This window comes from Triticum aestivum, chromosome 5A (genome assembly GCF_018294505.1).
Source record: "Triticum aestivum cultivar Chinese Spring chromosome 5A, IWGSC CS RefSeq v2.1, whole genome shotgun sequence".
Lineage (NCBI taxonomy): Eukaryota > Viridiplantae > Streptophyta > Magnoliopsida > Poales > Poaceae > Triticum > Triticum aestivum.
Genome location: NC_057806.1, coordinates 624,622,253 through 624,649,471, shown reverse-complemented (window position 1 = coordinate 624,649,471; position 27,219 = coordinate 624,622,253). Strand labels below are relative to the sequence as shown.

The 27,219-nt window shown below is 45.1% G+C and overlaps 3 protein-coding genes across 4 annotated transcripts; 2 read left to right on the top strand and 1 right to left on the bottom strand.

The window, feature by feature from the left end:
* The first annotated feature begins 8,869 nt into the window (after positions 1 to 8,869).
* On the top strand, positions 8,870 to 11,541 carry LOC123105425 (probable inactive purple acid phosphatase 2). Its single transcript, XM_044527485.1, has 2 exons — positions 8,870 to 9,645; positions 10,011 to 11,541. The coding sequence occupies exons 1-2, from the start codon at positions 8,941 to 8,943 to the stop codon at positions 11,259 to 11,261; spliced, it is 1,956 nt and encodes a 651-aa protein (XP_044383420.1). The 5' UTR covers positions 8,870 to 8,940; the 3' UTR covers positions 11,262 to 11,541.
* Positions 11,542 to 11,779: 238 nt separating this feature from the next.
* LOC123105424 (DNA-binding protein SMUBP-2) lies at positions 11,780 to 18,534 on the bottom strand. Of its 2 annotated transcripts, XM_044527483.1 has the most exons (15): positions 18,359 to 18,534; positions 18,174 to 18,266; positions 17,998 to 18,066; positions 17,550 to 17,639; positions 17,376 to 17,459; positions 17,060 to 17,224; positions 15,981 to 16,168; positions 15,739 to 15,811; positions 15,233 to 15,286; positions 14,740 to 14,997; positions 14,071 to 14,277; positions 13,869 to 13,972; positions 13,285 to 13,429; positions 12,603 to 12,737; positions 11,780 to 12,256 (listed from the first exon to the last, which is right to left on the bottom strand). In XM_044527483.1, exons 1-15 carry the CDS (start codon positions 18,479 to 18,481, stop codon positions 12,080 to 12,082), a joined length of 1,965 nt encoding a protein of 654 aa, XP_044383418.1. In that variant the 5' UTR covers positions 18,482 to 18,534; the 3' UTR covers positions 11,780 to 12,079. The 2 variants fall into 2 exon arrangements, with proteins under 2 accessions (XP_044383418.1, XP_044383419.1); XM_044527484.1 differs by lacking the exon at positions 18,359 to 18,534 and having other exon boundaries at positions 17,998 to 18,071; positions 18,174 to 18,238.
* Positions 18,535 to 18,702: 168 nt separating this feature from the next.
* Positions 18,703 to 24,494, top strand: LOC123105426 (lysine--tRNA ligase). Its single transcript, XM_044527486.1, has 17 exons — positions 18,703 to 18,890; positions 19,012 to 19,087; positions 19,221 to 19,298; positions 19,398 to 19,563; positions 19,643 to 19,736; positions 19,855 to 19,940; positions 20,356 to 20,438; positions 20,600 to 20,680; positions 21,498 to 21,623; positions 21,697 to 21,979; positions 22,066 to 22,162; positions 22,386 to 22,542; positions 22,842 to 22,985; positions 23,069 to 23,137; positions 23,449 to 23,592; positions 23,683 to 23,743; positions 24,119 to 24,494. Exons 1-16 carry the CDS (start codon positions 18,787 to 18,789, stop codon positions 23,719 to 23,721), a joined length of 1,827 nt encoding a protein of 608 aa, XP_044383421.1. The 5' UTR covers positions 18,703 to 18,786; the 3' UTR covers positions 23,722 to 23,743; positions 24,119 to 24,494.
* The last annotated feature ends 2,725 nt before the right edge of the window (positions 24,495 to 27,219 follow it).

The following is a 27,219-nucleotide window of genomic DNA, read 5'->3' as shown; positions in this document are numbered from 1 at the left end:
GGATGATTCCTCCATGATCTTGATAGAGATTGGAGTTGATGTTCATGAAGGCCCCCATCCAAACATGACGATCGGAGATGAAGCACGGTCCTCGGTCGAGCCAAGGTAACCAATCGAGCCGGCGACGAAGATGTCGGCGTCGTAGTTGACCTGCGGGCGAGCCATTGATCCTTTTGTCGATCACACAGCGGAACTCTCAATGAAAGCACCAATGTCGGTGTCAAAACCGGCGGATCTCGGGTAGGGGGTCCCGAACTGTGCGTCTAGGATCGATGGTAACAGGAGGCAGGGGACACGATGTTTTACCCAGGTTTGGGGCCTCTTGATGGAGGTAAAACCCTACGTCCTGCTTGATTTATTCTTGATGATATGAGTATTACAAGAGTTGATCTACCACGAGATCGGAGAGGCTAACCCCTAGAAGCTAGCCTATAGTATGATGTATGTATCTTATATATCGACTAGCATGGCCTCGGTTTATATAATGCACCAGAGGCCTAGGATAACAAGAGTCCTAGCCGAATACGCCGGTGGGCGAGGAGTCCTTGTCTTGATCACCAAGTCTTGTGGAATCTTCCTTGTATGCAGCAGTTGTCCGAACTGGCCCATGAGTATACGACCATGGGGGTCCTCGGCCCAATCTAACAGATCGGGAGATGACGTGGTGAGTACCCCCTAGTTCAGGACACCGTCAGGCGAGGTGACGATGTGTGTTGGAAGTGTTTCCAAGGTTGATGTGATCACCATCGCACGCTCCCTCTACCTTCGGGATTAGTGTTGAACCTACATAAATGTTGTTTGCATTGGTGTCTGCGTTGAGCATGAACATGATTAGATCATGTTTATTGCAATAGGGTTATTCATTTAAGTCAGGGAATAATGGTTATTTTGTTTACATGAATAATACCTTCTATGGTCATTCACCCAATGTGAATGGTTTATTGAATCCCGGTCGTAGTTATACACATGTTCATAACATTGATGCCAAAAGATGTAAAGCTGATAATGATAATACCACTTTCATGTGGCACTGCCGCTTAGGTCATATTGGTGTAAAGCGCATGAAAGAACCTCCATGCTAATGGACTTTTGAAGTCACTTAATTTTGAATCACTTACACATGCGAACCATGCCTCTGTGGCAAGATGACTAAAACCCCGTTCTTTGGAACAATGGAACAGGCAAGTGACTTGTTGGAAATCATACATGCTGATGTGTGCGGTCCGATGAGTGTTAACGCATGCGGTGGATATTGTTATTTTCTCACCTTCACCGGTGAATTGAGTAGATATGGGTATATTTACTCAATGAAGCATAAGTCTGAATGTTTGAAAAGTTCAAGCAATTTCATAGTTAAGTTGAGAATCATTGTAACAAGAAGATCAAGGTCCTTCTATCTGATCAAAGGGAAAGTATCTGAGTTATGAGTTTGGCAATCACTAAAGACAAGGTGGAATCATTTCATAGTTGACGCCGCCTGGAACATCATAGCATGATGGTGTGTCCGAACGTCGTAATCGAACCTTATTGGATATGGTGTATGATGTCTCTTACCAATCTACCGCTATTTTTGGGGGTTGTGCATTAAAGACAATTACATTCACTTTAAATAGGGCACCATATAAGTCCGTGGAGACGACACCGCATGAACTATGGTTTGGCAAGAAACCAAAGTTGTTGTTTCTTAAGGTTTGGGGCTACGATGCTTATGCCGATAGGCTTCGGTCAGAAAAGCTCAAACCCAAAGCGGAAAATTGTATCTTCATAGAATACCCAAAAAAGACGATTGGGTATACCTTCTATCTCAGATCTGAGGGTAAAGCGTTTGTCGCTAAGAACAGGTCCTTTCTCGAGAAAGAGTTTCTCTCGAAAGAATTGAGTGGGAGGAAGATAGAACTTGATGAGGTTGTTGAACCTTCACTTCAACCAGAGAGTAGCGCAGCACAGAAATATGTTTCTGTGGCAACTACGTCAGTTGAAGAGAAAGCTAATGATGCTGATCATGAAGCTTCAGATCAAATTACTATCGAACCTCGTAGGTCGACAAGGGTGTGTACAACTTCTCAGTGGTAACCCTGTCTTAAAGGTCATGTTGTTGGACAACGATGAACCTATGAGCTATGAAGAAGCGATGGTGGGCCCGGATTCCAACAAATGGCTAGAAGCCATGAAATCTGAGATAGGATCCATGTATGAGAACAAAGTATGGACTTTGGTGGACTTGCCCGATGAACGACAAGCCATTGAGAATAAATGGATCTTTAAGAAGAAGACAGACGTTGATGGTAATGTCACCATTTGTGAAGCTCGACTTGTCTCAAAGAAGTTTCTGACAAGTTCAAGGAGTTGACTATGATGAGACTCACTCAATCATAGCGATGCTAAAGTCTGTTAGAACTATGTTAGCAGTTGTTGCACTTTCATTTACGAAATCAGGCAGATGGATGTCAAAAAACAAAGTTTCCTTGACGGTTTCCGTGATGAAAGGTTGTATGTGATACAACCAAAAGGTTTTTGTCAATCCTAAGGATGCTAAAAGGTATGCAAACTCCAGCGATCCTTCTATGGACTGGAGCAAGCATCTCGGAGTTGGAACATACGCTTTGATGAGGCTATCAAAGCATTTGGGTTTATACAAAGTTTGCAAGAAACTTGTATTTGCAAGAAAGTGAGTGGAAGCACTACAACATTTCTGATAGGTATATATGGATGACATATTGTTGATCGAAAATGATGTAGAATTTCTAGAAAGCATAAAGGGTTGCTTGAATGGAGTTTTTCAAAGGAAGACCTGTGTAAAACTACTTACATATTGGGTATCAAGATCTATAGATATAGATCAAGACGCCTGATAAGACTTTCACAGAGAACATACCTTGACATGATCTTGAAGGAGTTCAAGATGGATCCTTCAAAGAAGGGGTTCTTTCCTGAGTTATGAGGTGTGAAGTTAAGACTTGAAGCTCGACCACGGCAGAAGAAAGAGAAAGGACGAAAGTCATCCCCCATGCCCTAGCCATAGGCTCTATACGATATGCCATGCTGTGTACCGCGATGTGCCTTGCCACATGTCTGGCAATGGGGTACAAGGGTGATCCAGGAGTGGATCATTGGACAGCAGTCAAAATTGTCCTTAGGAATAAGGAAATGTTTCTCGAGGTGATAAAGAGTTCGGCGTAAAGGGTTACATCGATGCAATCTTTAACACCTATCCGGATGACTCTGAGTACCAAACCGGATACGTATAGTGGAGCAACCATTTGGAATAGCTCCAAGTGGAGCATAGTAGCAACATCTACACTATGAAATCGAGATTTGCGAAGAACACACGGATCTGAATGTTGCAGACCCGTTGACTAAAACTTCTCTCGTAAGCATAACATGATCAAACCCTAGAACTCATTGAGTGTTAATCACATGGTGATGTGAACTAGATTATTGACTCTAGTAAACTCTTGGGTGTTAATCACATGGCGATGTGAACTAGATTATTGTCTCTAGTAAACTCTTCGGGTGTTAGTCACATGGCGATGTGAACTATGAGTGTTAATCACATAACGATGTGAACTAGATTATTGACTCTAGTGCAAGTGGGAGACTGTTGGAAATATGCCCTAGAGGCAATAATAAAATGGTTATTATTATATTTCCTTGTTCATGATAATTGTCTATTGTTCATGCTATAATTGTATTAACCGGAAACCGTAATACATGTGTGAATACATAGAGCACAACATGTCCCTAGTAAGCCTCTAGTTGACTAGCTCGTTGATCAATAGATGGTTATGGTTTCCTGACCATGGACATTGGATGTCATTGATAACGGGATCACATCATTAGGAGAATGATGTGATGGACAAGACCCAATCTTAAGCGTAGCACGAGATCGTGAAGTTCGTTCGCTAAAGATTTTCTAATGTCAAGTATCATTTCCTTAGACCATGAGATTGTGCAACTCCCGGATACCGTAGGAATGCTTTGGGTGTACCAAACATCACAACGTAACTGGATGGCTATAAAGGTGCGTTATAGGTATCTCCGAAAATGTCTATTGGGTTGGCACGAATCGAGACTGGGATTTGTCACTCCGTATGACGGAGAGGTATCTCTAGGCCCACTCGGTAATGCATCATCATAATGAGCTCAATGTGACTAAGGAGTTGGTCACGGGATCATGTGTTATGGAACGAGTAAAGAGACTTGTCGGTAACGAGATTGAACGAGGTATGGGGATACCGACGATCGAATCTCGGGCAAGTAACATACCGATTGACAAAGGGAATTGTATACGGGATTGATTGAATCCCCGACATCGTGGTTCATCCGATGAGATCATCGTGGAAAATGTGGGAGCCAATATGGGTATCCTGATCCCGCTATTGGTTATTGGCCGGAGAGATGTCTCGGTCATGTCTGCATGGTTCCCGAACCCGTAGGGTCTACACACTTAAGGTTCGGTGACGCTAGAGTTGTTATGGGAAATAGTATGTGGTTACCGAAGGTTGTTCGGAGTCCCGGATGAGATCCCGGACATGACAAGGAGTTCCGGAATGGTCCGGAGGTGAAGATCGATATATTGGACGAAGGGTATTGGAGTCCGGAATTGTTCCGGGGGTACCGGGTGACGAACAACGTGTCCGAAAGGGGTTTCGGAGGCCCCGGCAAGCGTTGGGGGGCCTTATGGGCCAAGGGGAGGGGGCAGATCAGCCCACTAAGGGGCTGAGCGCCCCTCCCACCCCATCTCACGTAACTTGGAGAGGTGGGGGCGCCTCCCCTAGGGAAGCCACCCTTCCTGGCTTGGGGGCCAAGTTTCCTAGGGGTGGGGGCGCCCAAACCCATCTAGGGTTTCCCCTGTGGCCGCCGCCCCTCCCCTAGGGAACCCTAGGGCACCTCCTCCACCCCCTTTCCCCTATATATAGTGAGGGAGAGAGAGAGGGCAGCTGCACCCTTCCCCTGGTGCAGCCCCTCCCCTCTCCTACACTTCCTCCTCCTCCTCTATAGCGCTTGGCGAAGTCCTGCCGGAGAACCACGAGCTCCATCACCACCACGTCGTCGTGCTGTCGGAGTTCTCCCTCAACTTCTCCTCTCCCCTTGCTGGATCAAGAAGGAGGAGACGTCCCCGGGCTGTACGTGTGTTGAACGTGGAGGCGCCGTTGTTCGGCGCTTAAATCGGAATCGACCGCGATCTAAATCGCTGCGTGTACGACTCCACCAACCGCGTTCTTGCAACGCTTCCGCTTAGAGATCTTCAAGGGTATGAAGATGCACTCCCTCTCTCTTGTTGCTAGCATCTCCTAGATTGATCTTGGTGACACGTAGGAATTTTTTTTGAATTATTGCTACGTTCCCCAACACTGAGTCTGGCCACTGGCCTATACGCACTAACCAACTACGCGGGAACAGTTATGGGCACTCGACGTCGTGGTATTAGCCGAAGCCTTCGTGACGTCAGCGACTGAGCGGCGCGCGCCGGGTTGGACCGCCTAACGCAACTTCCTTTGTAATGGAGGTTGCTAGGTCTGTTCACTGGCCGCGTACGCTACGTGCAGGTGTGCAATGGGCGATGGGCCCAGACCCTTGCGCGCATAGGAGTTAGACCGGCGTGTTGACCTCTCTGTTGTGTCCAGGTAGGGCTGCGACGTGTTGATCTTCTGAGGCCGGACATGACCCAGAAAAGTGTGTCCGGCCAAATGGGATCGAGCATGTTGGGAAATGTGGTGCACCCCTGCAGGGAAGTTTATCTATTCGAATAGTTGTGTCCCTCGGTAAAAGGACGACCCGGAGTTGTACCTTGACCTTATGACAACTAGAACCGGATACTTAATAAAATACACCCTTCCAAGTGCCAGATACAACCCGATGATCGCGCTCTCACAGGGCGACGAGGGGAGGATCCCCGGGTAGGATTATGCTATGCGATGATACTTGGTGAACTTACCATCTACTCTCTTCTACATGCTTCAAGATGGAGGCTGCCAGAAGCGTAGTCTTTGACAGGACTAGCTATCCCCCTCTTATTCTGGCATTCTGCAGTTTAGTCCACAGATACTACCCATTTCATTGATACCAATGCATAAGTAGTGTAGATCCTTGCTTGCGAGTACTTTGGATGAGTACTCATGGTTGCTTTGCTCCCCCCTTTCCCCCTTTCTATACCCGGTTGTTGCGACCAAACGTTGGAGTCCAGGAGCCAGACGCCATCGTCGACGACGACTCCTACTACACTGGAGGTGCCTACTACTACGTGCAGGCCGCTGACGATGACCAGGAGTAGTTTAGGAGGATCCCAGGCAGGAGGCCTGCGCCTCTTTCGATATGTATCCCAGTTTGTGCTAGCCATCTTATGGCAACTTGTTTACTTATGTCTGTACTCAGATATTATTGCTTCCGCTGACTCTTGTGTATTTGAGCTTATGTATTCGAGCCCTCGAGGCCCCTGGCTTGTAATATAAAGCTTGTATTATTTTAATTTGTGTCTAGAGTTGTGTTGTGATATCTTCTCGTGAGTCCTTGATCTTGATCGTACACATTTGCGTGTATGACTAGTGTACGGTCAAATCGGGGGCGTCACACCTGGTTGGCAGGGCCCATTTGGCCAGCTATAATACGAGCCTTGTTGCGAAGGCCGACGATGCGTCACCCAATTTTAGAGTGAAAAAGGGAGCGAACTTCGTTGCGATAGAACAGGGAGCGAACCACCTCCTTTTTGCTGACGATAGCCTGTTGCTTTTCAAGTCAAGTGCTGAGGGGGCTGCGAGGGTTTCAGTTTTATTGGAGACATATTGTAATGCTTCAGGTCAGAGGATAAACAATGAAAAATCTTCAATATTTTTCAGTAAGAGATGCCCACAAACGGTGAAAGATGAGGTCAAACAGATTTTGAATGTGACAAACGAGTCTTCGAGTGAAAGGTACTTGGGGATGCCCAGGGAAGTTGGTCAATCTAAAATGGGTACCTTCAAATACTTGAGGGACAGAATTTGGGATAAGGTAAGAGGATGGATGGAGAAACTTCTTTCAGTTGGAGGAAAAGAAGTGCTCATCAAATCAGTGGCGCAAGCCATTCCGGTTTACTCAATGGCATGCTTCCGATTACCAAGAGGTCTGTGTGAAAACACCGCTTCCATAATCCGGCAGTTCTGGTGGGGGAGTAAACAAGGAAAGAGGAAGCTAGCCTGGGTATCTTGGGATGTTATGACAAAGCCAAAGTTTCTTGGTGGGATGGGCTTTAGGGTCATGGAGATATTTAATCTTGCGCTGTTGGCTCACCAGGCATGGAGGTTGTTGAACGAACCAAGCTCTCTCAGTGCAAGAATCTTAAAATCGGCATACTTCCTAGATACAGACTTCCTCGAAGCAGAACTAGGCAATCATCCATCACAAATATGGAGGGTTGTTCTAGATGGGAGACATTTTAAGACAAGGCATTGTTAGATAGATTGACAACGGGCAAACAACAGATATTTGGAGAGACAACTGGTTGCAGAGGCAAGGACCTTTAAGACCGATAACTTCTCTCACCCCCAATCCACCCCAGTTCGTGTCTGAGCTCATAGACACGACCACAACACCATGGCAGGAGGAGCTAATCCGTACTACCTTTGTGCCGTTTGATGCTGAAGCCATTCTGTCCATACCTATATGCACTAGGGTTGTGGAAGATTTTTGGGCCTGGTCAGCCGAGAGGAATGACAGGTTTTCAGTGAGCTCTGCATACCAGATGATTATGACCAAAAAGGAGGACCGAGGGAACTGGCACAACCTTGGGGGCTCGACACTGAGTTCGAACCGCGGGGATTGGACGATGCTATGGCATATCAAGGTACCTTCTAAACTCAGGGTTTTTCTATGGCGGTTGGCGAGGCACTCCATGCCGATGGCGGACCTATTACACCATCGGCACATGTCAGAATCTCATCTGTGCTCGTTGTGCAGGAGGGAAGACTCATGGAGGCATGCTCTCCTAGAATGTATTATGTCAAGATGCATATGGGCGCTCTCGGAAGATGAGGTGGTACAACAGTTAAGTATGAACACGAATCCTAACGCAAAAAACTGGCTAATGGAGATGCATGACCAACTATCCCAAGAGCATTTTGTCCGGATGGTGGTGACACTTTGGGCTACATGGAGAGCTCGGCGCAAGGCTATCTACGAGGGAGTTTTTCAGAGCCCCCAAGGAACGAATCAATTCATTGAAGCCTATATAGCAGACCTGCAGATCATTGCAGGTGTGGGGAGCTGCCAGGTAAAACAGCAACCAGTGAGACCTCATCACTGGATAGCGCCACCCAACCGATGTGCTAAGATCAACGTAGATGCGGCGGTCAGAGCCAACCAAGGACGTGGAGTTGCTGCTGCAATATGTCGTGATCAAGCTGGCACTTTTCAGGGAGCTTCTGCTCTTGTTGTCGGGGGAATTAAGGAACCAGCAACGCTCGAAGCATTAGCAGTCAGGGAGGCTTTAGCACTTGCTGAAGATCTCAACATACGCAGGATTCACGTTGCCTCTGACTGTAAAGTTGTAGTGGACGACATCAAAAGCAAAATGCCAGCTACATATGGAGCTATTCTACATGAAATCATAGAGCACAGTTCCTCGTCTATTTCTTGCATTTTTGTGCATGAGTTTAGGAGCTCGAATGTCGAGGCTCACAATCTAGCGAAGCATAGTTTAAAATAGGGGGTTGGCCGCCATGTGTGGTTAAGCAACCCTGGTAATCTCTCTTTTGTACCTTTGAACATTGGCACAAGTTAATAAAGCTTGGCGTGATTGTCTAAAAAAAAGGTAGGGTGAATGTGTGATGAAGCTTGAAACCGGAGGTTAAGGTGTCAACTGAACTCAAATGAAGCGCGATCGTGAAATATTTGTTTAAGCTGATCTGAGCTGCCCGAGCACAGTCATTAAGTTAAGCTCCATCCATAAACAAATGCATTACAATGTCGCCTTCGGCCTTGCTCTTCCTGCTCGCCGCCCACCTCGCCGCCGGCGAGGCCACGGCCACCTCCACCACGACCCTCACAGCCACCCCGGCGACGCTGACCAAACCAGACCACCACGCAGTGACCCTGCAATGGTCCAACCTCCCCAACCCGGGCCCGCTCGACTACGTGGCCGTCTACTCCCCGCCGACCTCCGGCGACCTCGATTACCTCGGCTTCCTCCTCCTCAACTCCTCCGCCTCCTGGGCCACGGGCGCCGGCAGCCTTGCGCTCCCGCGCCTGCCCGACCTGCGCGCCCCCTACCAGTTCCGCCTCTTCCGGGGCTCGCCGGGCCAGAACCCGCGCGTTGACCAGGACGGCGACCCGCTCCCGGACGCCAGCCGCCGCGCCGCCGTCTCGGGCGACGTGGCCCGCGAGGGATCCGGTGCCCGGCCCGCCCAGCTGCACCTGGCGTTCACCGACGAGGCGGACGAGATGAGGGTGCTGTTCGTGTGCGGCGACGGCGGGAGGAGGTCCGTCAGGTACGGGCCCGCCGGCCGGCGCGAGGAGGAGTGGGAGGAGGCGCCGGCGGTGGCGAGCACGTACGAGCGGCGCCACATGTGCGGCCACCCGGCGAACCACAGCGTCGGGTGGCGCCACCCCGGGTTCGTCTTCGACGGCGTCATGAAGGCGCTGCGGCCTGGGACACGGTACTCCTACAAGGTAGTGACATGGTGAACTGTGCCTACTCATACTAATTTTGTGCTGACATTGTTATCTAAGAGTTTGATTTCCGGATAAACAGGGCTCATTGTCAGAAATCCAAGTTAATGATGCGCAAAATCATTTTCCATTTTAGATGGGATCATCTCAAAGTTGTGTAAAGTTTAGTCTTAGAACACTAACTTCAGTTTGATATACAGTCTAGTTTTTGTGATGCAACCATGGAATAGATATCTTTCATAGCTCATGGTTTCAAGTTCCAACAACACAATGAGCATCCAACATCATCAGCATTTGGTATAATTAAACACTCATTCTACGCCACATTCACCTAATCTTTTGAAGTTTGGACTGTCATTTGATAGGTTGGCAACGATTCAGGGGGTTGGAGTGAGACACACAGCTTCATCTCACGCGACGCCGAGGCCAACGAGACCATCGCATTCCTCTTCGGCGATCTGGGCACCTACGTCCCTTACAACACCTACTTCCGAACACCTCAAGAAAGTCTGTCAACCGTGAAATGGATCCTCCGCGATCTCCAAGTTCTCAACGACAAACCGGCAATCATTTCCCACATCGGCGACATCAGCTACGCCAAAGGTTACGCATGGTTATGGGATCATTTCTTCGAGCAGATCGAGCCCATCGCTGCCAGCACACCATACCACGTCTGCATTGGAAACCACGAGTATGACTGGCCTTCCCAGCCCTGGAAACCCTCCTGGGCAGCAAACGTGTACAACGGGAAGGACGGCGGCGGCGAATGCGGAGTGCCATACAGCATCAAGTTCAGAATGCCCGGGAATTCATCCCTCCCTACCGGCACCGGCGCCCCCGACACCCGGAACCTCTACTACTCCATTGATGCAGGTGTTGTGCATTTCGTCTACATGTCTACCGAAACAGATTTTACCCGTGGCAGTGATCAGTACAACTACATAAAGGCTGACCTCGAGCGCGTGAACCGGAGCCGAACGCCGTTCGTCGTGTTCCAGGGCCACCGGCCGATGTACACCTCGAGCAATGAGACGAAGGACACGGTTCACAGGGAGCAGATGATCCAGCACCTGGAGCCCCTCTTTGTGGATCACGGCGTGACGCTCGCTCTGTGGGGGCACATTCACAGGTATGAGAGGTTCTGCCCCATGAAGAAGTATCAGTGCCTCAACACGTCGTCGAGCTTCGTGTACCCTGGTGCCCCTGTGCATGTCGTGATCGGGATGGCCGGGCAGGACTTCCAGCCGAGCTGGGAGCCGAGGCCTGACCACCCTGACGTCCCCATATTCCCTCAGCCGCAGCGGTCCATGTACCGTGGCAGCGAGTTCGGGTACGCGAAGCTTGTGGCCACAAGGGAGAGGTTGACACTGATGTACGTTGGGAACCATGATGGGCAAGTCCATGATATGGTCGAAATACTGTCGCCGCAAGTCGGTACCCCCGGCGGTGCGCCTGGTAAGTTGGTCGGTGCGATGCCGGAGAAGATGAGGTACTTGGGAGTTGCCGGCGGCGTGGTGCTTGCGATGCTGCTCGGTTTCATGGCTGGCTTTGCTGTTAGAAAGAAGAAGAAGGCGGAGTCTGCAGGATGGAGTCGTGTCCAAGAAGAGGAGTCCTAGTTACTTCACTCTGCTTGCTCGTTTGTGTTGGTAATTGCTCTTCCTTTTTCACTGTAACATATCTAGACACCAATTGAATGTCTAGACACGACAGCAACTAAATACAGTACTTGGTCTTCAGATTCACTGGCATCAGTGTGTCTGAATGAAGTAATACGATCTCGACACGCGGTTGATGTATTACCGATGAGTGGTTCCCAGCGCTTACTGATGTACAGTACTACGATGGTTGATGTATTGCTGATGAATTCATCCATGTAATATTTGTTCATCTTGTTCATTGTGGTGTGTTGATTGTCGATGTGATTCTTCTAGTCCAGTGCTCATGTGTCTTGAGCTGAATACAAGCCAGTAGGTTTCCCTACCTTTCTTGTCGAAGCACGTTGTTGGTGCGTACCATGCTTGTAAAAGAATATATTTGGTGTGAGAATCATTTGAACATTTGATTATTACCATGTCAATATATTACTGCTGCCCAAAGGCACAAAGGTTGGAGATTTTCTTCGCATTCAGAGAAATTTATGACAATTGGATCAATCTCATAATAAATCCATAGTACTGTACTTCATATAGTCTCCGAAAAATAATAATAACAACAAACTCACACCAAGAGCAGGAGTCGACAAAGTGGCTATAACTGCTATACCACACACAACACGGTGAACAATTTAACCAGATTGTAGTATTCTGTGGCAAATGTATGCATCAGTTGGGGTTTGCACCAACCTGTCCACTTGTGTTGTCGCCAGTTGCTTGTTTCCGGTACCTCTGCCGTGGTCGCGCAGCGGGCACAAGAGCAGCGTATCATGCTATGATGGTCAGCTGCTCTGGTACTCAGACGCACTCAGGTACTCGCCGTTCTCCTCAAAGTACTCCACCAAGCGTTTCAGGAATCTGTCGCTGCTTACGGTCTCGGCATCGCACACTATGCAGCACTGCCGCCTGGCTCGTGTCACGGCGACGTTCATCCGCCTATGGTCGCTCAAGAACCCGACCTGAGGAAGCAAATGAATATAGGTTTTAGTTTTACAACTAGACAAGAGCTCGCTCGAGCATCCAAGCTGCCCGCATAGTGGACATGAATCTCCACCTTTTATGTCCAAACATAATCAAGAACAAAACAGATTTTCTGTTCATCGCACATACTTAGGGCCGCAGACACCCGATATTTGCAGATCAGTCATGCCATATATAAAATGCTCACTCTTTTTTTTTATTAGATAGACATTTAATTGTATGGAACTTCCCCTCTCCTTTTTTCTATCAACTATGCAATGCAAAATCAACATCAATGCCTAGAGGATAATTTTCAACCTAGGAAGATCACACAAGGAAGCTTACCTCTTTCTTTGGGTTGGATCTGACCATTGTAATGATTATGGCCTCTTTCTCCCTACCCTGAAATCCATCAACCGTTGATATTTCCAAGTCCTTCAATTTAGCATCTTTATTTCTCAGCATTTTCAGGCAGGTTACCTGTTGCACCATCCAAGGAACCAAAAATCAATTTCTAACAGATAAATGAATTGCAAGCCAAAAGCTATAATGATGAAATGTAACAGAAAGAGAAGAACAGAGTCTTTCAAACAACGCACAACCAACCAATATGTGCAGACTCGAGCAGAACAGCAAAAAGAACATGCAGCAACGTGATACTCCCTCCATTCCTAAATATAAGTCTTTTTAGAGATTTCAATATGGACTATATACGGATGTATATAGACATATTTTGGAGTGTAGATTCACTCACTTTGCTCCGTATGTAGTCCATATTGAAATCTCTAAAAAGACTTATACTCCCTCCGTCCCATAATATAAGAGCGTTTTTGACAGTAGTGAGTATTTAGGAACAGAGGGAGTACTAAACATGATACTACTGAATACATACGTATGGAGACAACTAGCGAGTGTAAACAACTAAACATGATACTACTGAATACATAGGCATGAAGAACGCATGGCTAATAATTATCTACTACCTATAAATTTTGATGAATACAGAGAGCATATGATAAAAAAAAACCTGTGCAGAATATGGAGTAATAATGCCAATATCAATTGCACGGACACCACTCTCAACAAGTAACTTGGCATGGGCAATGGATACTGCAGCCTCGCCCTCATTCATGGTGCTCTCCTCTTCATCTTTCACTTCTTCCATATCACACCTAAAAAGTACTTCAGACATGTTAGAAGTACTTTACATATCATTTTAAGAACATTATTATAAAAGACACATTTAAAAAACATTCATATTGTTCATCATTCAGAAAATATAAATGTTTTTAGTATCAGTCAAAGGATGGTCTACACTTGAAATAATAATCGAACCTGTCAAATTATTGTATTAGCATATGGAATATCTCTCTTCAGTCAAGCCACCAGCTAGTGCTACTTTTGTACAAGAGTATCTTAACTACAACTCGAGGCAGAGAGTGGGAAAACATAAAAATAGCCAAGGTTTCACTGCATGCACACAGTTTGCTACTCCCTGCGACCCAAATTCTTGTCTTAGATTTGTCTACATACAGATGTATCTAGTTGGGACGAAAATATGTGTGAGTACTCCAACAAGCCACTGAGGGGGAAGCACCAGAGAATACAGACCCTGTAGTGTCAACAAGTATAATAGTTGGTTCTGTTGAAGAAGATTTATTCACTCCTTCAAGATCATAGAGCATATGCCCAGCAACACTAGAATGCGCTTTGATCTGAGAATACAAAAGGAAAAACAACATGAGAAAATAGTAGCGTAAAGAGAAAGAGAGATTGAAATACAAGTAGCACAATAATGTAAGAGAAAGCACACCTTATTATTGTAAAGTTCTTTTGATGACCAGTTCATAATTAGCTCGTGCATCCTGTACTGGATAGTGAGCATGCATGTGATTTCCTCTCCATAACCTTCAGTAAGGCGTTCAAAGAGTGTCTTTCCCATACCCTTCTTCTCAGCCTCAACACTTTGGATCGTTGGAGGAAGTTGAAGATGGTCTCCAGCAAGCACGCACCTTTGACCCTGAATACGACAAGAATATAGAACTGATAAACACATAAATGAGAAGCTCCATAACACAAATGCTACCTTAACAAGAACATAAGAGTAACCATTTATCCAAATCATTATGCATGCCAATCATGTCAAACAGAGAAACAACTGCATTGCTAATGGCATAGTCAGCTAAGACCATTTGAAAATCCCGAAACTAATCAACCACCAGAAGCAGGGTGCCTTGACTGTAAAGCCAAAAACTATATTCCCAACGATCTGTCTACCGGTGACACTTATGCAAATTACAGCAGATTAACATTACATCCTTACAGAGTTTTATCATATATTCATACCGATGTGCCACAATTTACACCAATACAAAAACCAGCCTCAAACATACACAGACCTATTTAACTGTTAACAATTTATCCTCTTTTGGAAGACAAGTTGCTATCTCAACTTGTATCGTAACTGTAAGTTACAACTTACCTTCAGTAAGGCTATCCAACAGGCCACCTCGAGTGCCTGAGCAGCCTCATCAATAATTACCAGATCAAATGTAATGCCAGCTATCTTTTTGGAAGATGCACCTGTCAAAGTTGACAGCACAACATCTGCATTTTTTATGACATCAGCGACTGCAAGCTGCTGCCGTTTTCGCTCCTCTTTGGCAAGGGTTTTAAGCTCTTTCCTGATGTCCCTTTTCGTGTTTCTATCTTTAGCTTTCAGCAATTTGCTATTAAGCACCTGACAGAAGAACAGAACATATCAACAAATATCAAACTACGTCAGCCAAAGAGGACTGAGAAGGTATGCCATACTAATAGACTGGGCAAGAAAAGCAAGGCACACGAATGAAAATGCAACCATTGGTACTATCTAAATAGGACATCTTCCACACTAGACCGCTCCTTAATAGTTGTGGATAGACATGCTGTCCTAGAATTACAAAAAAGTTAGGAATTTGGAAATTAATGGTTACCTTCATTTCCTTGCGAATGTCTCCGGCCAAGCTGCTATTATCTGCTCGCAGTACCTGGTCCCAGAAGGTTAATCAGGCCAACTATCATCAGGTTAACAGGGACACATTAAGGCATCACAGATAATACATCTGCCAAATATAGCCCACCCATTTTAAATTGAATGGGACATACAAACTAATCAATTAAGTTGCTTAAGTCAATAAGTAATAACAAAAACATAGTAGAATTTCTTATGTTAGAAAAAAAGGCATAAGCAAATAGGAAAAACTATCCAACCAAAATCTTTATTTGAATCATAAGTTGCATGTATGGTAGAGTGAAATAAAACATAACATGAATTCCCATAAAATCTCATATGAAGGCAAAGGTGGGTACACTTAACCATGTAGTGGATGCGTATTGAAGTTAAATGTGATCGAAAGCATAACTTATGAGCTAAAAAGGAATGTATCTTCATGGTTCCCCAGTACAAAAGCAAATTTTACAACTTAAACAGGGGTTTCACCTGTGCATCAAGAGCACTGTCCAACACTTGCGGTAGTAAACGGGCAGGATGCCCTAACCTCACCAATTTTGTTCTACAGAAAGAAATAATAAGGATATTTAAGTAACTTAGGGTTCAGATGATTAGGTCACTAGAATCCACTTTTTGTAAGGGCTACATATATGATTATAACATTTTCTCCACAGAAACTATGGGAAGAATGATGGAAGCAAAAAATATATGTTACACTTTTTTTTAGCAACCTGTACTGTGAGAGTCGCTCAACAATGTTATCGACAGCAATGTTGGAAGCAGCACAAGCAAGAATTTTCGCTCCACGCTTGACCTCCTGCAATATTATCTCAATGATGGTTGTTGTCTTCCCAGTTCCAGGAGGTCCATGAAGCAAAAAAGCATCCCTTGATCTGAGGGCCTTCGAGATAGCATCTTTCTACACAAGAAATATGTTACATTTCTCTATATTTCATAGAACAATTGACTTTGCATGCCTACAGTTGTAAATTTATAACAGATGTTTAATTTTATAATGCTTGCTGACACTGGTACATGAAGACAAGTGTAAAAAAATCAAAGGCATGTCATAAAAAGCAAAAAACATTCATTGCAATATTTTTGATTTAGTGTTAAACAAACGTGCCTACCCCAACTTGTTTGGGACTAAAGGCCCTGTTGTTGTTGTAGTGTTAAACAAATGTAACTACAGATCCAAACAAGGATGTTGAAAAAATTATATACTAGAACTAGATTGACCTGTGCGCTGCTTCAAGAGCACAAACAAACTATGTAAGAGAACCTATCAAGATGAGTTATCCAGTTTGCCCATCAGGAGGCATCAGCTACTTTAGTTCTCAAGTATAGCATAGATGTACAATAGTATTTCAATACTCCAACAATCAATTCACTAAAAGCTTTCTCTCTGGCACTCCTACAAGGCAGGTACCAAAGCCTAACAGCATTCTTTGTGGTGTTATGATGTGGAACATTACGAAATGCATCCCAGAGTTGCAAGTTGGGTCCCATTTGGGTGTGGGTCAGTTTGCAGCTTTCACCACAAGATTGATTATACAAAAAAACAGATTCCCTTCTTTATAATGATAAGGAACCAAATCATTGCCTCATATATGATTTACTTCATGTAATGCAATTAAGCATATGATAGCAACATTAGCAAATTAGATGTTAAACCTAACTGTTCTAGACTTCTCATGAACACCAGTAGGTCCTAATAGCATATTCTTTTTTATCTACTCAAATTGGGTGGGCCAGAACTGAAATGGAACATAGGCAGCAACACAGAAGATTTTTTTTTTTAAAGTCTAACCTGCGAGTCGTCCAAATTCTTATTAAATGGACTGAACTTCACGGCATCCTTGGAACGCATAGGTGAGTTCTCTCCAAATAACACAGGAACAAGGTTTGCGGAAGGTCCTGCTTGGATGCCCTTGCTAAGTTGAATTAATGCATCCTTCATCCTGCGGTAAGTAACCTACAAGAGGGATTAATAAACGGTATGATAATGCTGGTGTGCAAGTAAAAAATAATGGATCATGGATTAAAAAACAAAGAGGTGCTAGGTGAAAAATATGCTGTGCTTGTGAAATTCTAGACAGAAACCATGCGGATTTTTTTTGGAGTACCTCATTCGCAAGCTTCTCAAGACGGAGAGGGCTATTTAATCCATCTTCAGGAATATCATCAAAAACGACGGTAATGGAAGAATCCTGTTTGTTCAGACACAACACTGCAATCAGTATGCCTACTACAATGCAAAGACTTAGATAGCCAACAACCCTTGGTTCAGAGCAAGATACCTTCAAGCGATAAACTACACCTTGCCCAAGTGCAGGGGATCCAGCATCTGCTTTGTTTGGCTTGAGGGCAACCACGTCGTGCGTCCCAAACTAGAACAGCGGAGGGGAGGGGACATAAACAAGCAAGATCAGTGCAGCTAGCAAAAGAAACAGAGTGCTAACCCCAAAAAAGTCCCGGAGATGTGATTCGTAATGAACTTGACAAGTGCAACTATGCAAGTATTTGATTAGACATTTCAGCGATTAATAACATTGCATGCTCATGCATAGATAGATTACACTACTCAAGTGGCATAATAAAGGCATATAAGAGACGATTTGCACAGCATATGTACGACGGTAAGCGATCCAGACCACATTTTCAGCAATAGTTTCTAACCAGAGTTGCAGAAATCGTACCCTCGCAAGCAGCCAAACTGAGAAGAGGGGAAAGTACAAGCAAGCTCACCTTGTGAGGTGGAAGCACGTCGCCCTTGTTGGGCTGGAACTCCAGGAGCGTCTTCCCCATCAGCCCCGTCTACTCTACCCACGAAAGGTAACACAGAGCAAGCAAGATTAGCGCCAACCAAACCTGCGCACCACTCGAGTCAGCAATGGAGCCAGCCAAATTAACCTCCGACCTACCTGGGCGTCGGTGCACTTGAGGTTGGGCATGACGGACCCCCGCCTCTCCTTCCTCTTGGAGCTCGCCTCCGACTCCGCCGATATCTCCGCCGCCTGCGCACCAAGCCGCAGCAGCAGCTCATCATCGCAGCCCATTCCAACATCGAAACAACAGGGAGGGGAAGGGCCGGAGCCGGGGAGCAAACCTTCTCCAGGTCGATGAGGGGCGCCATGGAGGAGACGAACTCGTTGAGCGACATCATCTTCCCCGCCGCCGGCCCCTTGCCGGAGCCCCGGCCCCCGCCGCCGCCTCCTCTCCGCTCCTCCATGGCCGCCGCTCCTCGGATGACTTCGCCTAAGCCCAGCCGCCTCCGGTCCCACCCCACAGCAGGAGGAAAACAGAGAGAAGCGACGGAACGTGGGCTCGGCCCACTTACACCAGCCCGGCCCGTCAGAAAAACTTACGCGCACCAGGCCCATGCGGGCCCACCGCAGCAGCAGCGCAGGAGCCAAGCAACAACCCTAGCTAAAACCCCCTCGGCCCCCTCCGCCGCGCCTCCGCTTTGCTCTGCACTCCGCAATCCCATCCGTGTCTCCCCCTCCCCCTCGGCGAAACCCTAGCACCCGGCGCGGCATGGCGGACGGCGAGGGCGGCGCCGACGGCCTGGCGGAGAGGCTCGCGGGGGCGGAGATCGCCGCGGACGGTGGCGGCGGCGAGGAGCCGAGGGTCTCGAAGAAGTGCGCCCCCTTCCTCGCTTCTTCTTATTATCCTCCGTTTCGCGCGCGTCGTCGTCTGCTCTTGCTTGCTTGTTTGTTGTGCTCCGGCTCTTGATTGTTGGCTGTTGTTGTTGGCTTGCAGCGCCCAGAAGAAAGAGGAGAAGAGGAGGAAGCAGGAGGAGCAGCGCCGGCTCAAGGAGGAAGAGAAGAAGAACAAGGTGTGATGCTGACCCTTTTTTCTCTCGTGCTACTTTTCTGATGCAGTTCTGCGGCTGGGCTCTGAGAGAGAGCTCCCTTCTTGTTTGCTGAAACACTAATATCTCCGTGTGTTGTGTCTTTTAATTGTTGTAGGCGGCTGCTGCGGCGGCGGCCGGTGGAGCGCCCCAGCAGGCGGCTGCGGCGGCCGATGATGAGGACATGGATCCTACTGTATGTCATACTGGTGCCGCTTTCTTGCTGGCGTACTATTAGCTGAATTGCGTTCTTTCCCTTTGCGGGATGTTCTGACCAATGTGTTTCTTGCTGCAGCAATATTACGAGAACAGGCTCAGGACCCTTGATGCACTCAAGGCCGGGGGTGCCAACCCCTATCCGCATAAGTTCCTAGCTAGCATCTCTGTGCCTGGATATATTGAGAAATACAAGGGCCTTAATGAGGGGGAGAAGCTTGCTGATGTTACAGAGTGTCTAGCAGGTATATATTGTTCCATTGCCCTGGGGAGTATTATTTGAGATTAGACATGGTTTTGATCTGTGGCTTTTGTTTTTCAAAGGGAGGATCATGAACAAGAGAACATCATCTTCTAAGCTCTTATTTTATGATCTTTATGGTGATGGCGTGAAGGTTCAAGTAATGGCTGATGCCAGGTAAACTTTATGGTGTCTGTTTGGATGGCTTGCCACTTTTCAGCCTGTCTATTTTGCTATCAGTACCGATCTCATGAAATGTATAGACTTCCATTCTCACATTTTTACCCATTAATAGGACCTCGGAGTTGGAAGATACTGAATTCTCTAGTTTCCATTCTGGTGTGAAGCGAGGGGATATTGTTGGTATATGTGGAATTCCAGGTATGTTAGCTTTGCTTGCAACTTAATTGATTATAACATCCACATCCAAATTTTAACTTTGAAAGAACCATACCAGTTCTTGGCTTTTGAGTTTTCATGGTTGCTACTTAATCAGCTACTTAAACACGCTGCTGCATCGCCAGTTCAGTCATTTGTGTTTGCAGTCTGATTTCATACTTGGTTGGACAAACCTTGTTTTATCAGACAGAGTGGTTTTAATTTATTTTTCTTTATAAAATAGTAAATAAGTGTGTATTTTTTATGATTGATAGTTTTTTTTGTAATTTGTATATATAGCTTATATCTGTAGCTGGTTTGTTTAACTTTTTCTTTAACAAAATTATACATGTAGGTTGTTTCTTTTTGCTGTTGAACTGTGTCTGATGACTTGGAATTCTCACGTGTTAATCATCAGGAAAAAGCAATAGAGGGGAGCTCAGTGTATTCCCACGGAAATTTGTTGTGCTCTCTCCTTGTCTTCATATGATGCCCCGGCAGGTACAAAGCAGAATCTGTTCGAAAGTTGGTTCTTGAAATTACTGTTTTTCCATCCATGCATTACTTATTTTTCAGTCTGCAGTCTTTCCTCTGGTTACTTAAGTCTTAGTTGGGTTGTTAGCTTAATTGAACTATTTACATAAGTAGTATATATTTTACAGAAGAGTGAAGGAAGTGCGGTGCCTACACAATGGGCCCCAGGAATGTGTAGGAATATCGAAAAGTATGTTTTGAGGGACCAGGTTTGTTCTCATTCTGACTCTTACTTTTCTTGCACTAAATTCTTTCTGCGATGTGGAGTAGCGGTCAAGCAAGTAGTAACTGTTAGGGATATTGCATACGGTGTTATATGCATATTTTCCTTCTTATTTACATGTAGGGAACTTGGCCTTTTGGCCCATGGAATAGATTAAGGTCCATTTCTAACTTGGTGTCATAAGCTTAGGCTTTCGTCTCCCAACTCGAGAGACCCTGGGAAACCCAACATCGACCAACCATCACCATAGATTAAGGCCCATTCCCAATAGTAACATTGTTTTTTGTAGCATAGAATTTTGTATATTTAATCTTCCTTGTTGGTTTATCTCCTTCTGTGCGTGGTCTGTAATCAGTTTTAGCACATTTTTGCAGTTTACTTTCACATGTAACATAATCTTAGGCAGTAAAATGCTTGCCATTGAGGACATAAATATATAACAAATCACTAGGCAGGTCTTTGAAGGCTTTATGAGCACCCTTAGGCATGTGATATGATAAGGAATAGATCTTATGTCCACTTCCTCTTTGCTAAATCTCACCCATTTGTTTGCATTGTTGTGGGTGTGGAGGATAGTACAATGCCAGTTTCTTTACCAACTTAATTTGCTGAGTCGCTCCTGGTATTTCTAATTTGCATGACCAAGTTATAGTGTTGATGGATGTGACTTTCAGTTATCTCTTTGTGTCAACGGGCTGTCAATTATGAAAAATCCAGCATGCCACCTTTGGCCACATGTTCAAATGTTAATCATTTCCATTGGTGGTGCTTTGATTCTTGAACTGCTTGTTTTGTGATACCAGGAAACTCGTTATCGTCAACGATACCTTGATCTTATGGTAAACCATGAAGTGAGACATATCTTCAAGACCCGATCCAAGATTGTCTCGTTTATTCGAAGGTTTCTTGATGGACTTGATTTTTTGGAGGTAGGATTCTTCAAATATATTTTCTTGTACTTCTGATGATGCTCGGATGTTTGAACTATCTACATGTCTCTAGGTGGAGACTCCAATGATGAACATGATTGCCGGTGGAGCCGCTGCAAGGCCTTTTGTCACACACCATAATGATCTAAACATGAAGCTTTATATGCGTATTGCACCTGAGCTTTATCTGAAGGAATTGGTTGTTGGTGGATTGGACCGTGTCTATGAAATTGGGAAGCAGTTCAGGAATGAAGGGATTGATTTAACACATAATCCTGAATTCACAACAGTCGAGTTTTATATGGCGTATGCAGATTACAATGACTTGATGGAGCTTACTGAAGCCATGATATCTGGTGAGAATCTATGTCATCCATATTTTCCTTCTTCCTTTGTAACTTTCTTCTTTTTCTGTCAATAATTTTTATTTTGATGTTGACAGGTATGGTTAAGGAGCTGACAGGTGGGTATAAGATAAAATATCATGCCAATGGAGTTGATAATCCACCGATAGAGATTGATTTCACGCCTCCCTTTAGGTAATAAGTAGGCATAATTAAGATGTACTCCCTCTGTCCCAAAAAAGCTTGTCTTACACTTGTCTACATATAGATGTATCTAGACACGTTTTATTGTTAGATACATCCCTATCTAGATAAATCTAAGACAAGCCTTTTGGGACGGAGGTAATATTTGGTTAGTAGCATTTAAATTGCTTTTTGTGCTTTTTAACTGATCACCCAATTTATTGCCTTATTGCAGAAGGATAGACATGATTGAAGGACTGGAGGCTATGGCCAAACTGGAGATACCAAAAGATATATCCAGTGATGAAACAAACAAGTATCTGATAGATGCATGTGCCAAGTATGATGTTAAATGTCCACCTCCCCAGACAACAACACGGCTGCTTGACAAGGTTTTACTTTTGACTTTTGGGGACTGCATCTGATGCTGTGTCTTCATTCTTTTTGTTGGGTAGTTTTGGCCATACTTTTTAGCTTATATGACAAGTGCTTGGTGAAGAAAGTTGCATTCCCATAGAACCCCTTATTTGTCGTCATATTTTGCAACTTGCATCGTGTTATGAAAACTAAACTCACAATCTCAGTGGCATTATTCGTTGTCATGATCTAAATTACCGTTGGGTTTGTGCCTTTGTGCTTAAGTTTCTTGATGATTTGTTAGCTAATTTTACAAGCCATGTTCTTTTAACAGCTAGTGGGCCATTTCTTGGAGGAAACATGTGTGAACCCAACATTTATTATCAACCACCCAGAGATAATGAGTCCATTGGCAAAGTGGCATAGGTCCCGACCTGGGTTGACAGAAAGGTTTGAGCTCTTTGTTAACAAACACGAGGTATGTCCTATTCTTCATATAGGTTCTTTGATACCTGATCTCATTTATGCTGGCTTACACTCTGATCTGCAAATGTCTTCTAGGTGTGCAATGCCTACACTGAGTTGAACGATCCTGTTGTGCAAAGGCAACGGTTTGAGGAACAATTAAAGGTACGTGTTTGAATCTGCCTGAGAGCTAAATATAACCTTGTGAATTGTAATTCTTGCTGTAACCACCTCAGTCTGTATGCTTTGAACTTGGCGAACGCCCAAGTAACCTCATTATATTTTTTCATGTTGATAATTAGACTATGTATGCTGGGAAACTTGAATGTTGTGCATATATTTTGTGTGAACTTATAAGAACAGTGAAGCTATGGAAGGGGGTACACTTATGGGATACTAATGGAGCCCGCATTGCTCTACTTCCATGAGTTGCTTGTTGAGAAGTTCAATATTTTTATGGTCTTACAATATTCCAGGATCGTCAATCTGGTGATGATGAAGCTATGGCTTTGGACGAAACATTCTGCACTGCCCTCGAGTATGGACTGCCTCCGACTGGTGGTTGGGGTTTGGGAATTGATCGCCTTACAATGATGCTGACAGATTCCCAGAACATCAAGGTTAGGTTATTTCCATTATTTGTGTTCTTTCATGCAGTGCAACACTTTTTGACTTGCATTACGGAACTCATCTTTCTGATGCATTTTCAGGAAGTTCTCCTGTTCCCGGCCATGAAGCCCCAAGAGTAGCTGTTTGCAAACCCATCAACAGGTCTGTGAACACGCTACTTTATCTAGTACTTCCTCTTTAAAAAAATATATAAGAGCGTTTAGATCACTCTTTAGTGATCTAAACGCTCCTATATTTCTTTACAGAGGGGATAACTCTTTGTGTGCGACATCAAAATGCAAACCCGCTGGGTTTATGAAAGATGGGAAGTTGGCTTTATCTCCATCTTAGTTACTTGTCTAATCTTGCATAACCTAGTCTTGCGGATCATGAAGTGTCTTGGGTGTTGACAAAACGAAAGAGAAATAGTGCTCAGATTTCTTGTTGCACCTGAAAAATGCAATAGCAGTATTTTGATCTGTTATACCATGGATCAGTTTGTCGATCTGACTTGGTGCGTCTATGCTGTTTCTGCAGAAGTAATTTTGTTTGCTGTGCTGAGGTTGGAGGATTATGACATGACAATACAAGGAGGTTTAGGTATAAGCTACTTTTGCGTGGAAGGGTTGTTGAAAATTTGAACTCCGGTTAGGAGGAGCAGTGAGGCATATGAAGCAAGAGTCAGGAGGAGCCAAAGCGTGCTACATGTTTGCTTGTTTTCTTTTTGATGAAAAATCAAAATTTAGTGCTTGGTATTGTTATACACTTTGTTGGATCTCCGTGTAACACTTGCCTTGCGTCTTATTTGTATGGACCGCTAGAGCTAGAGGTGCCCTTTCCTCTTATGCTTGTAGCCAGGGTATTTGTTTTGAAAGATGGGTAGGATGAAAGGTCCCGGAAGTTGGCATTCGAATCAAATTTTCTACAATACCGACTAGAGGACCCTAAAGAAAACTAAAATTAACTAAATACAAGATGCCATGGCCCATACAAGTGATGATGGAGAAGCCAGCTTGCTTTTATCCTGAGCAACTCCAGATTGGTGCTCCTGGTGGCAGTGGAGATATTTTAAGTTCTAATTCGTTCCAAGACAAACTTCTGTAAGTTTGGCCAAGTTCATATAAATATCAACATCTGCAACACCAAATTAGCTTTGTTAGAATATATTTCATGCTACATATAGCAAATTTTTCTATAAAGTTGGCTGAACTTAAAAAGTTTGACCAAGGATAAATCTAGAACTTGAAATATTTTGGGACGTAGAGAGACGTCGAGATTAGTGTTGCAACAGCAAAATATTAAACATCTTATCTTTTCTGGATCGTTGGAACGCCCACGGGGCTGGATCCTCTTAACATACGAAGGGAAGTCACGTTTGCTACAGTGACCCGACTTCCCTTTCCTTGAACAGTGCCCATTTTAATTTTCAAAAGACTGGTTTCATTTTCTAAAAGATCAATTTCAGATCATGACTCCCCAAATTTCAAAAGATTTATTTCAATTTTATAATCTATGTGACTTCCTTTCTCTCTTTTTTTTAAAAATTTAAAAGCACGTTAGAGGATCGAGGCATCGAGCACGCCACGGTGCTTGACGGAATTCGACCGACGCTTTTGAACTTTTCAAGCACCCGAGAATTAGCAAAAAGCGAAACTGTACAAGCGCTCGCTGCGCTCCCTCTCCCGATAAAAGGATGCCCTTCCCAGTCCCCGCCGACGTGGCTACGTGTGGGGCCCAACGTTACGCGCCGTCCACACGTGACGTCTTCTCGGCCGTCGCCGCGCGGTCTGCTGCCCTCCGCCTGCGGCTAACTTTGGCGTCGGCCCTCTGGCAGCCTCCTCCACCGGTCGCGCCGCCGGCGTCGAAGAAGGCGGCCCGGCCCAGATCTGGGTTTTCATCTTCTTCTCTTCCTTTTTGCATTCTCCTTCTTCGTATGCTACTAAAGTTGAAATTTGTTCTAACTTTCTTAGATCAAATATTTCAGTTGAAAGCTGGGTTCTCGGTCGATTCTTCATCCGAATCTGGCTGAAAGTTGACAAAGCATTAATCTTCTTGGGCGTGCGGACTTTCGTGTGCAGACTCCACATCACCAAAAGCTTGTGTCCAATCAGTTGAATCCCATAGCTCTATCTACCGTTAGCCCAAAACTACGGACTAGTCAGTAGTACCAGACTGAAGAAAGAGCAGAGTATCTGGACGAGGATCACTAGCACGAGCACTAGCAAGCACACACACTCACATACTAGCCAGGAGACACGGTGGCACCACTAGTGGAAGCTGAATGATTTGCTTCTCAACTGGCTTGTTACAATCCAAGGACCTGGGGTCCTTTCATAGGGCTGGATGTGCACAGCTCACACACACACAATGCACAGCACCTTCCAAGAAACTGCTGCTTACTTGCATGCTTGCACTGGTCTACTTCCGGTCAACTTGCTTACCACCTAAGCTTTCCTTCCATTGCTTGGAGACAGGGGTGAAGCCCACATCTGCCACTCCAACCAAAACGGCTGCTCTGCTTGCAGGAGAGAAAGAGAGAGAGAGGATGAAGATGAAATGGCCTGTCAAAACGGCTGATCTGAGCTACAACGTGGCTGAGATCAGTGGCGTGCTGTCGACGGAACATTTTGCAAACCTAGTGAGCTTAGAATATCTTGACCTTTCACACAACTCTCTGACATTGGATCTAAACGGCAACTGGGTTCCACCGTTTAGACTGGATACAGGATACTTCAGATCATGTAACTTGGGCCCTCGATTCCCGACGTGGCTGAGATGGCAAGCTGGCATAACTCAGCTTGATATTTCCAACGCAAGCATAAGTGATGTCTTGCCTGAATGGTTCTGGACTGTTTCTTCTCATGCTTCAGTGTTGTACTTACTTGTCAAGGAATGAACTGAGTGGGGCCTTTCCAGCACAGTTGGATCTACCATCGATTCAATTAATGGATCTCTCAAAAAATTCCCTGTCAGGGAAGCTCCCAGCAAATCTCACAGCTCCGGTACTCGTTCAGTTGCATCTTTCGAGCAATCATATCGAAGGTACCATCCCACCATATGTGTGTCAATTGAATCATTTGTTGGAACTGGATCTGTCGAGCAATCAACTGACAGGGGATTTTCCAAGATGCCCAGAAAATATTACATGGAGTCCCGATTTCACATATTGTGTTCAATTCGGTTGTTCCTTGTCGATTCTAGACTTGAAGAATAACAAGTTGTCAGGCAAATTCCCAGACTTCCTCCAAAATGCCTCATGGTTAAGTTTTCTTGACCTTTCGCGCAATGTATTCGCTGGTAGTTTGCCAACATGGATAGATGAGAAAATGCCAAGCCTAGAAGTGTTGGTTCTACGATCAAACATGTTCTCTGGACACCTTCCTAGGCAGTTTGCAAATCTGCCCAGTCTTCATTACTTGGATGTGGCACATAACAACATATCAGGAAGGATACCTTCTTCTCTTGGGACTTGGGAGACTGAAAGCTATGACAGGTGAATCCGAAGGAAGCAAAAATAATTACAGCCACGACAGCATAATGACTGTCACGAAAGACCAGGAGCGTCAATACACCCTTGATTTCGCAAACCCCATTGTGCTGATTGACCTGTCATGTAACAGTCTAACTGGACATATTCC

Excerpts from the sequence above, each read along its gene's own strand:
- LOC123105426 (XM_044527486.1), top strand. The coding sequence starts at position 18,787 with ATGGCGGACGGCGAGGGCGGCGCCGACGGCCTGGCGGAGAGGCTCGCG. Across the intron at positions 20,681-21,497 it reads AGTATGTTTTGAGGGACCAG|GAAACTCGTTATCGTCAACG; the intron begins GTTTGTTCTCAT and ends TTGTGATACCAG. Across the intron at positions 22,543-22,841 it reads CAACACGGCTGCTTGACAAG|CTAGTGGGCCATTTCTTGGA; the intron begins GTTTTACTTTTG and ends TTCTTTTAACAG.
- LOC123105425 (XM_044527485.1), top strand. The coding sequence starts at position 8,941 with ATGTCGCCTTCGGCCTTGCTCTTCCTGCTCGCCGCCCACCTCGCCGCC. Across the intron at positions 9,646-10,010 it reads GGACACGGTACTCCTACAAG|GTTGGCAACGATTCAGGGGG; the intron begins GTAGTGACATGG and ends GTCATTTGATAG.
- LOC123105424 (XM_044527483.1), bottom strand. The coding sequence starts at position 18,481 with ATGGAGGAGCGGAGAGGAGGCGGCGGCGGGGGCCGGGGCTCCGGCAAG. Across the intron at positions 18,267-18,358 it reads CCCTCATCGACCTGGAGAAG|GCGGCGGAGATATCGGCGGA; the intron begins GTTTGCTCCCCG and ends CTTGGTGCGCAG. Across the intron at positions 12,257-12,602 it reads GATCCAACCCAAAGAAAGAG|GTCGGGTTCTTGAGCGACCA; the intron begins GTAAGCTTCCTT and ends TTGCTTCCTCAG.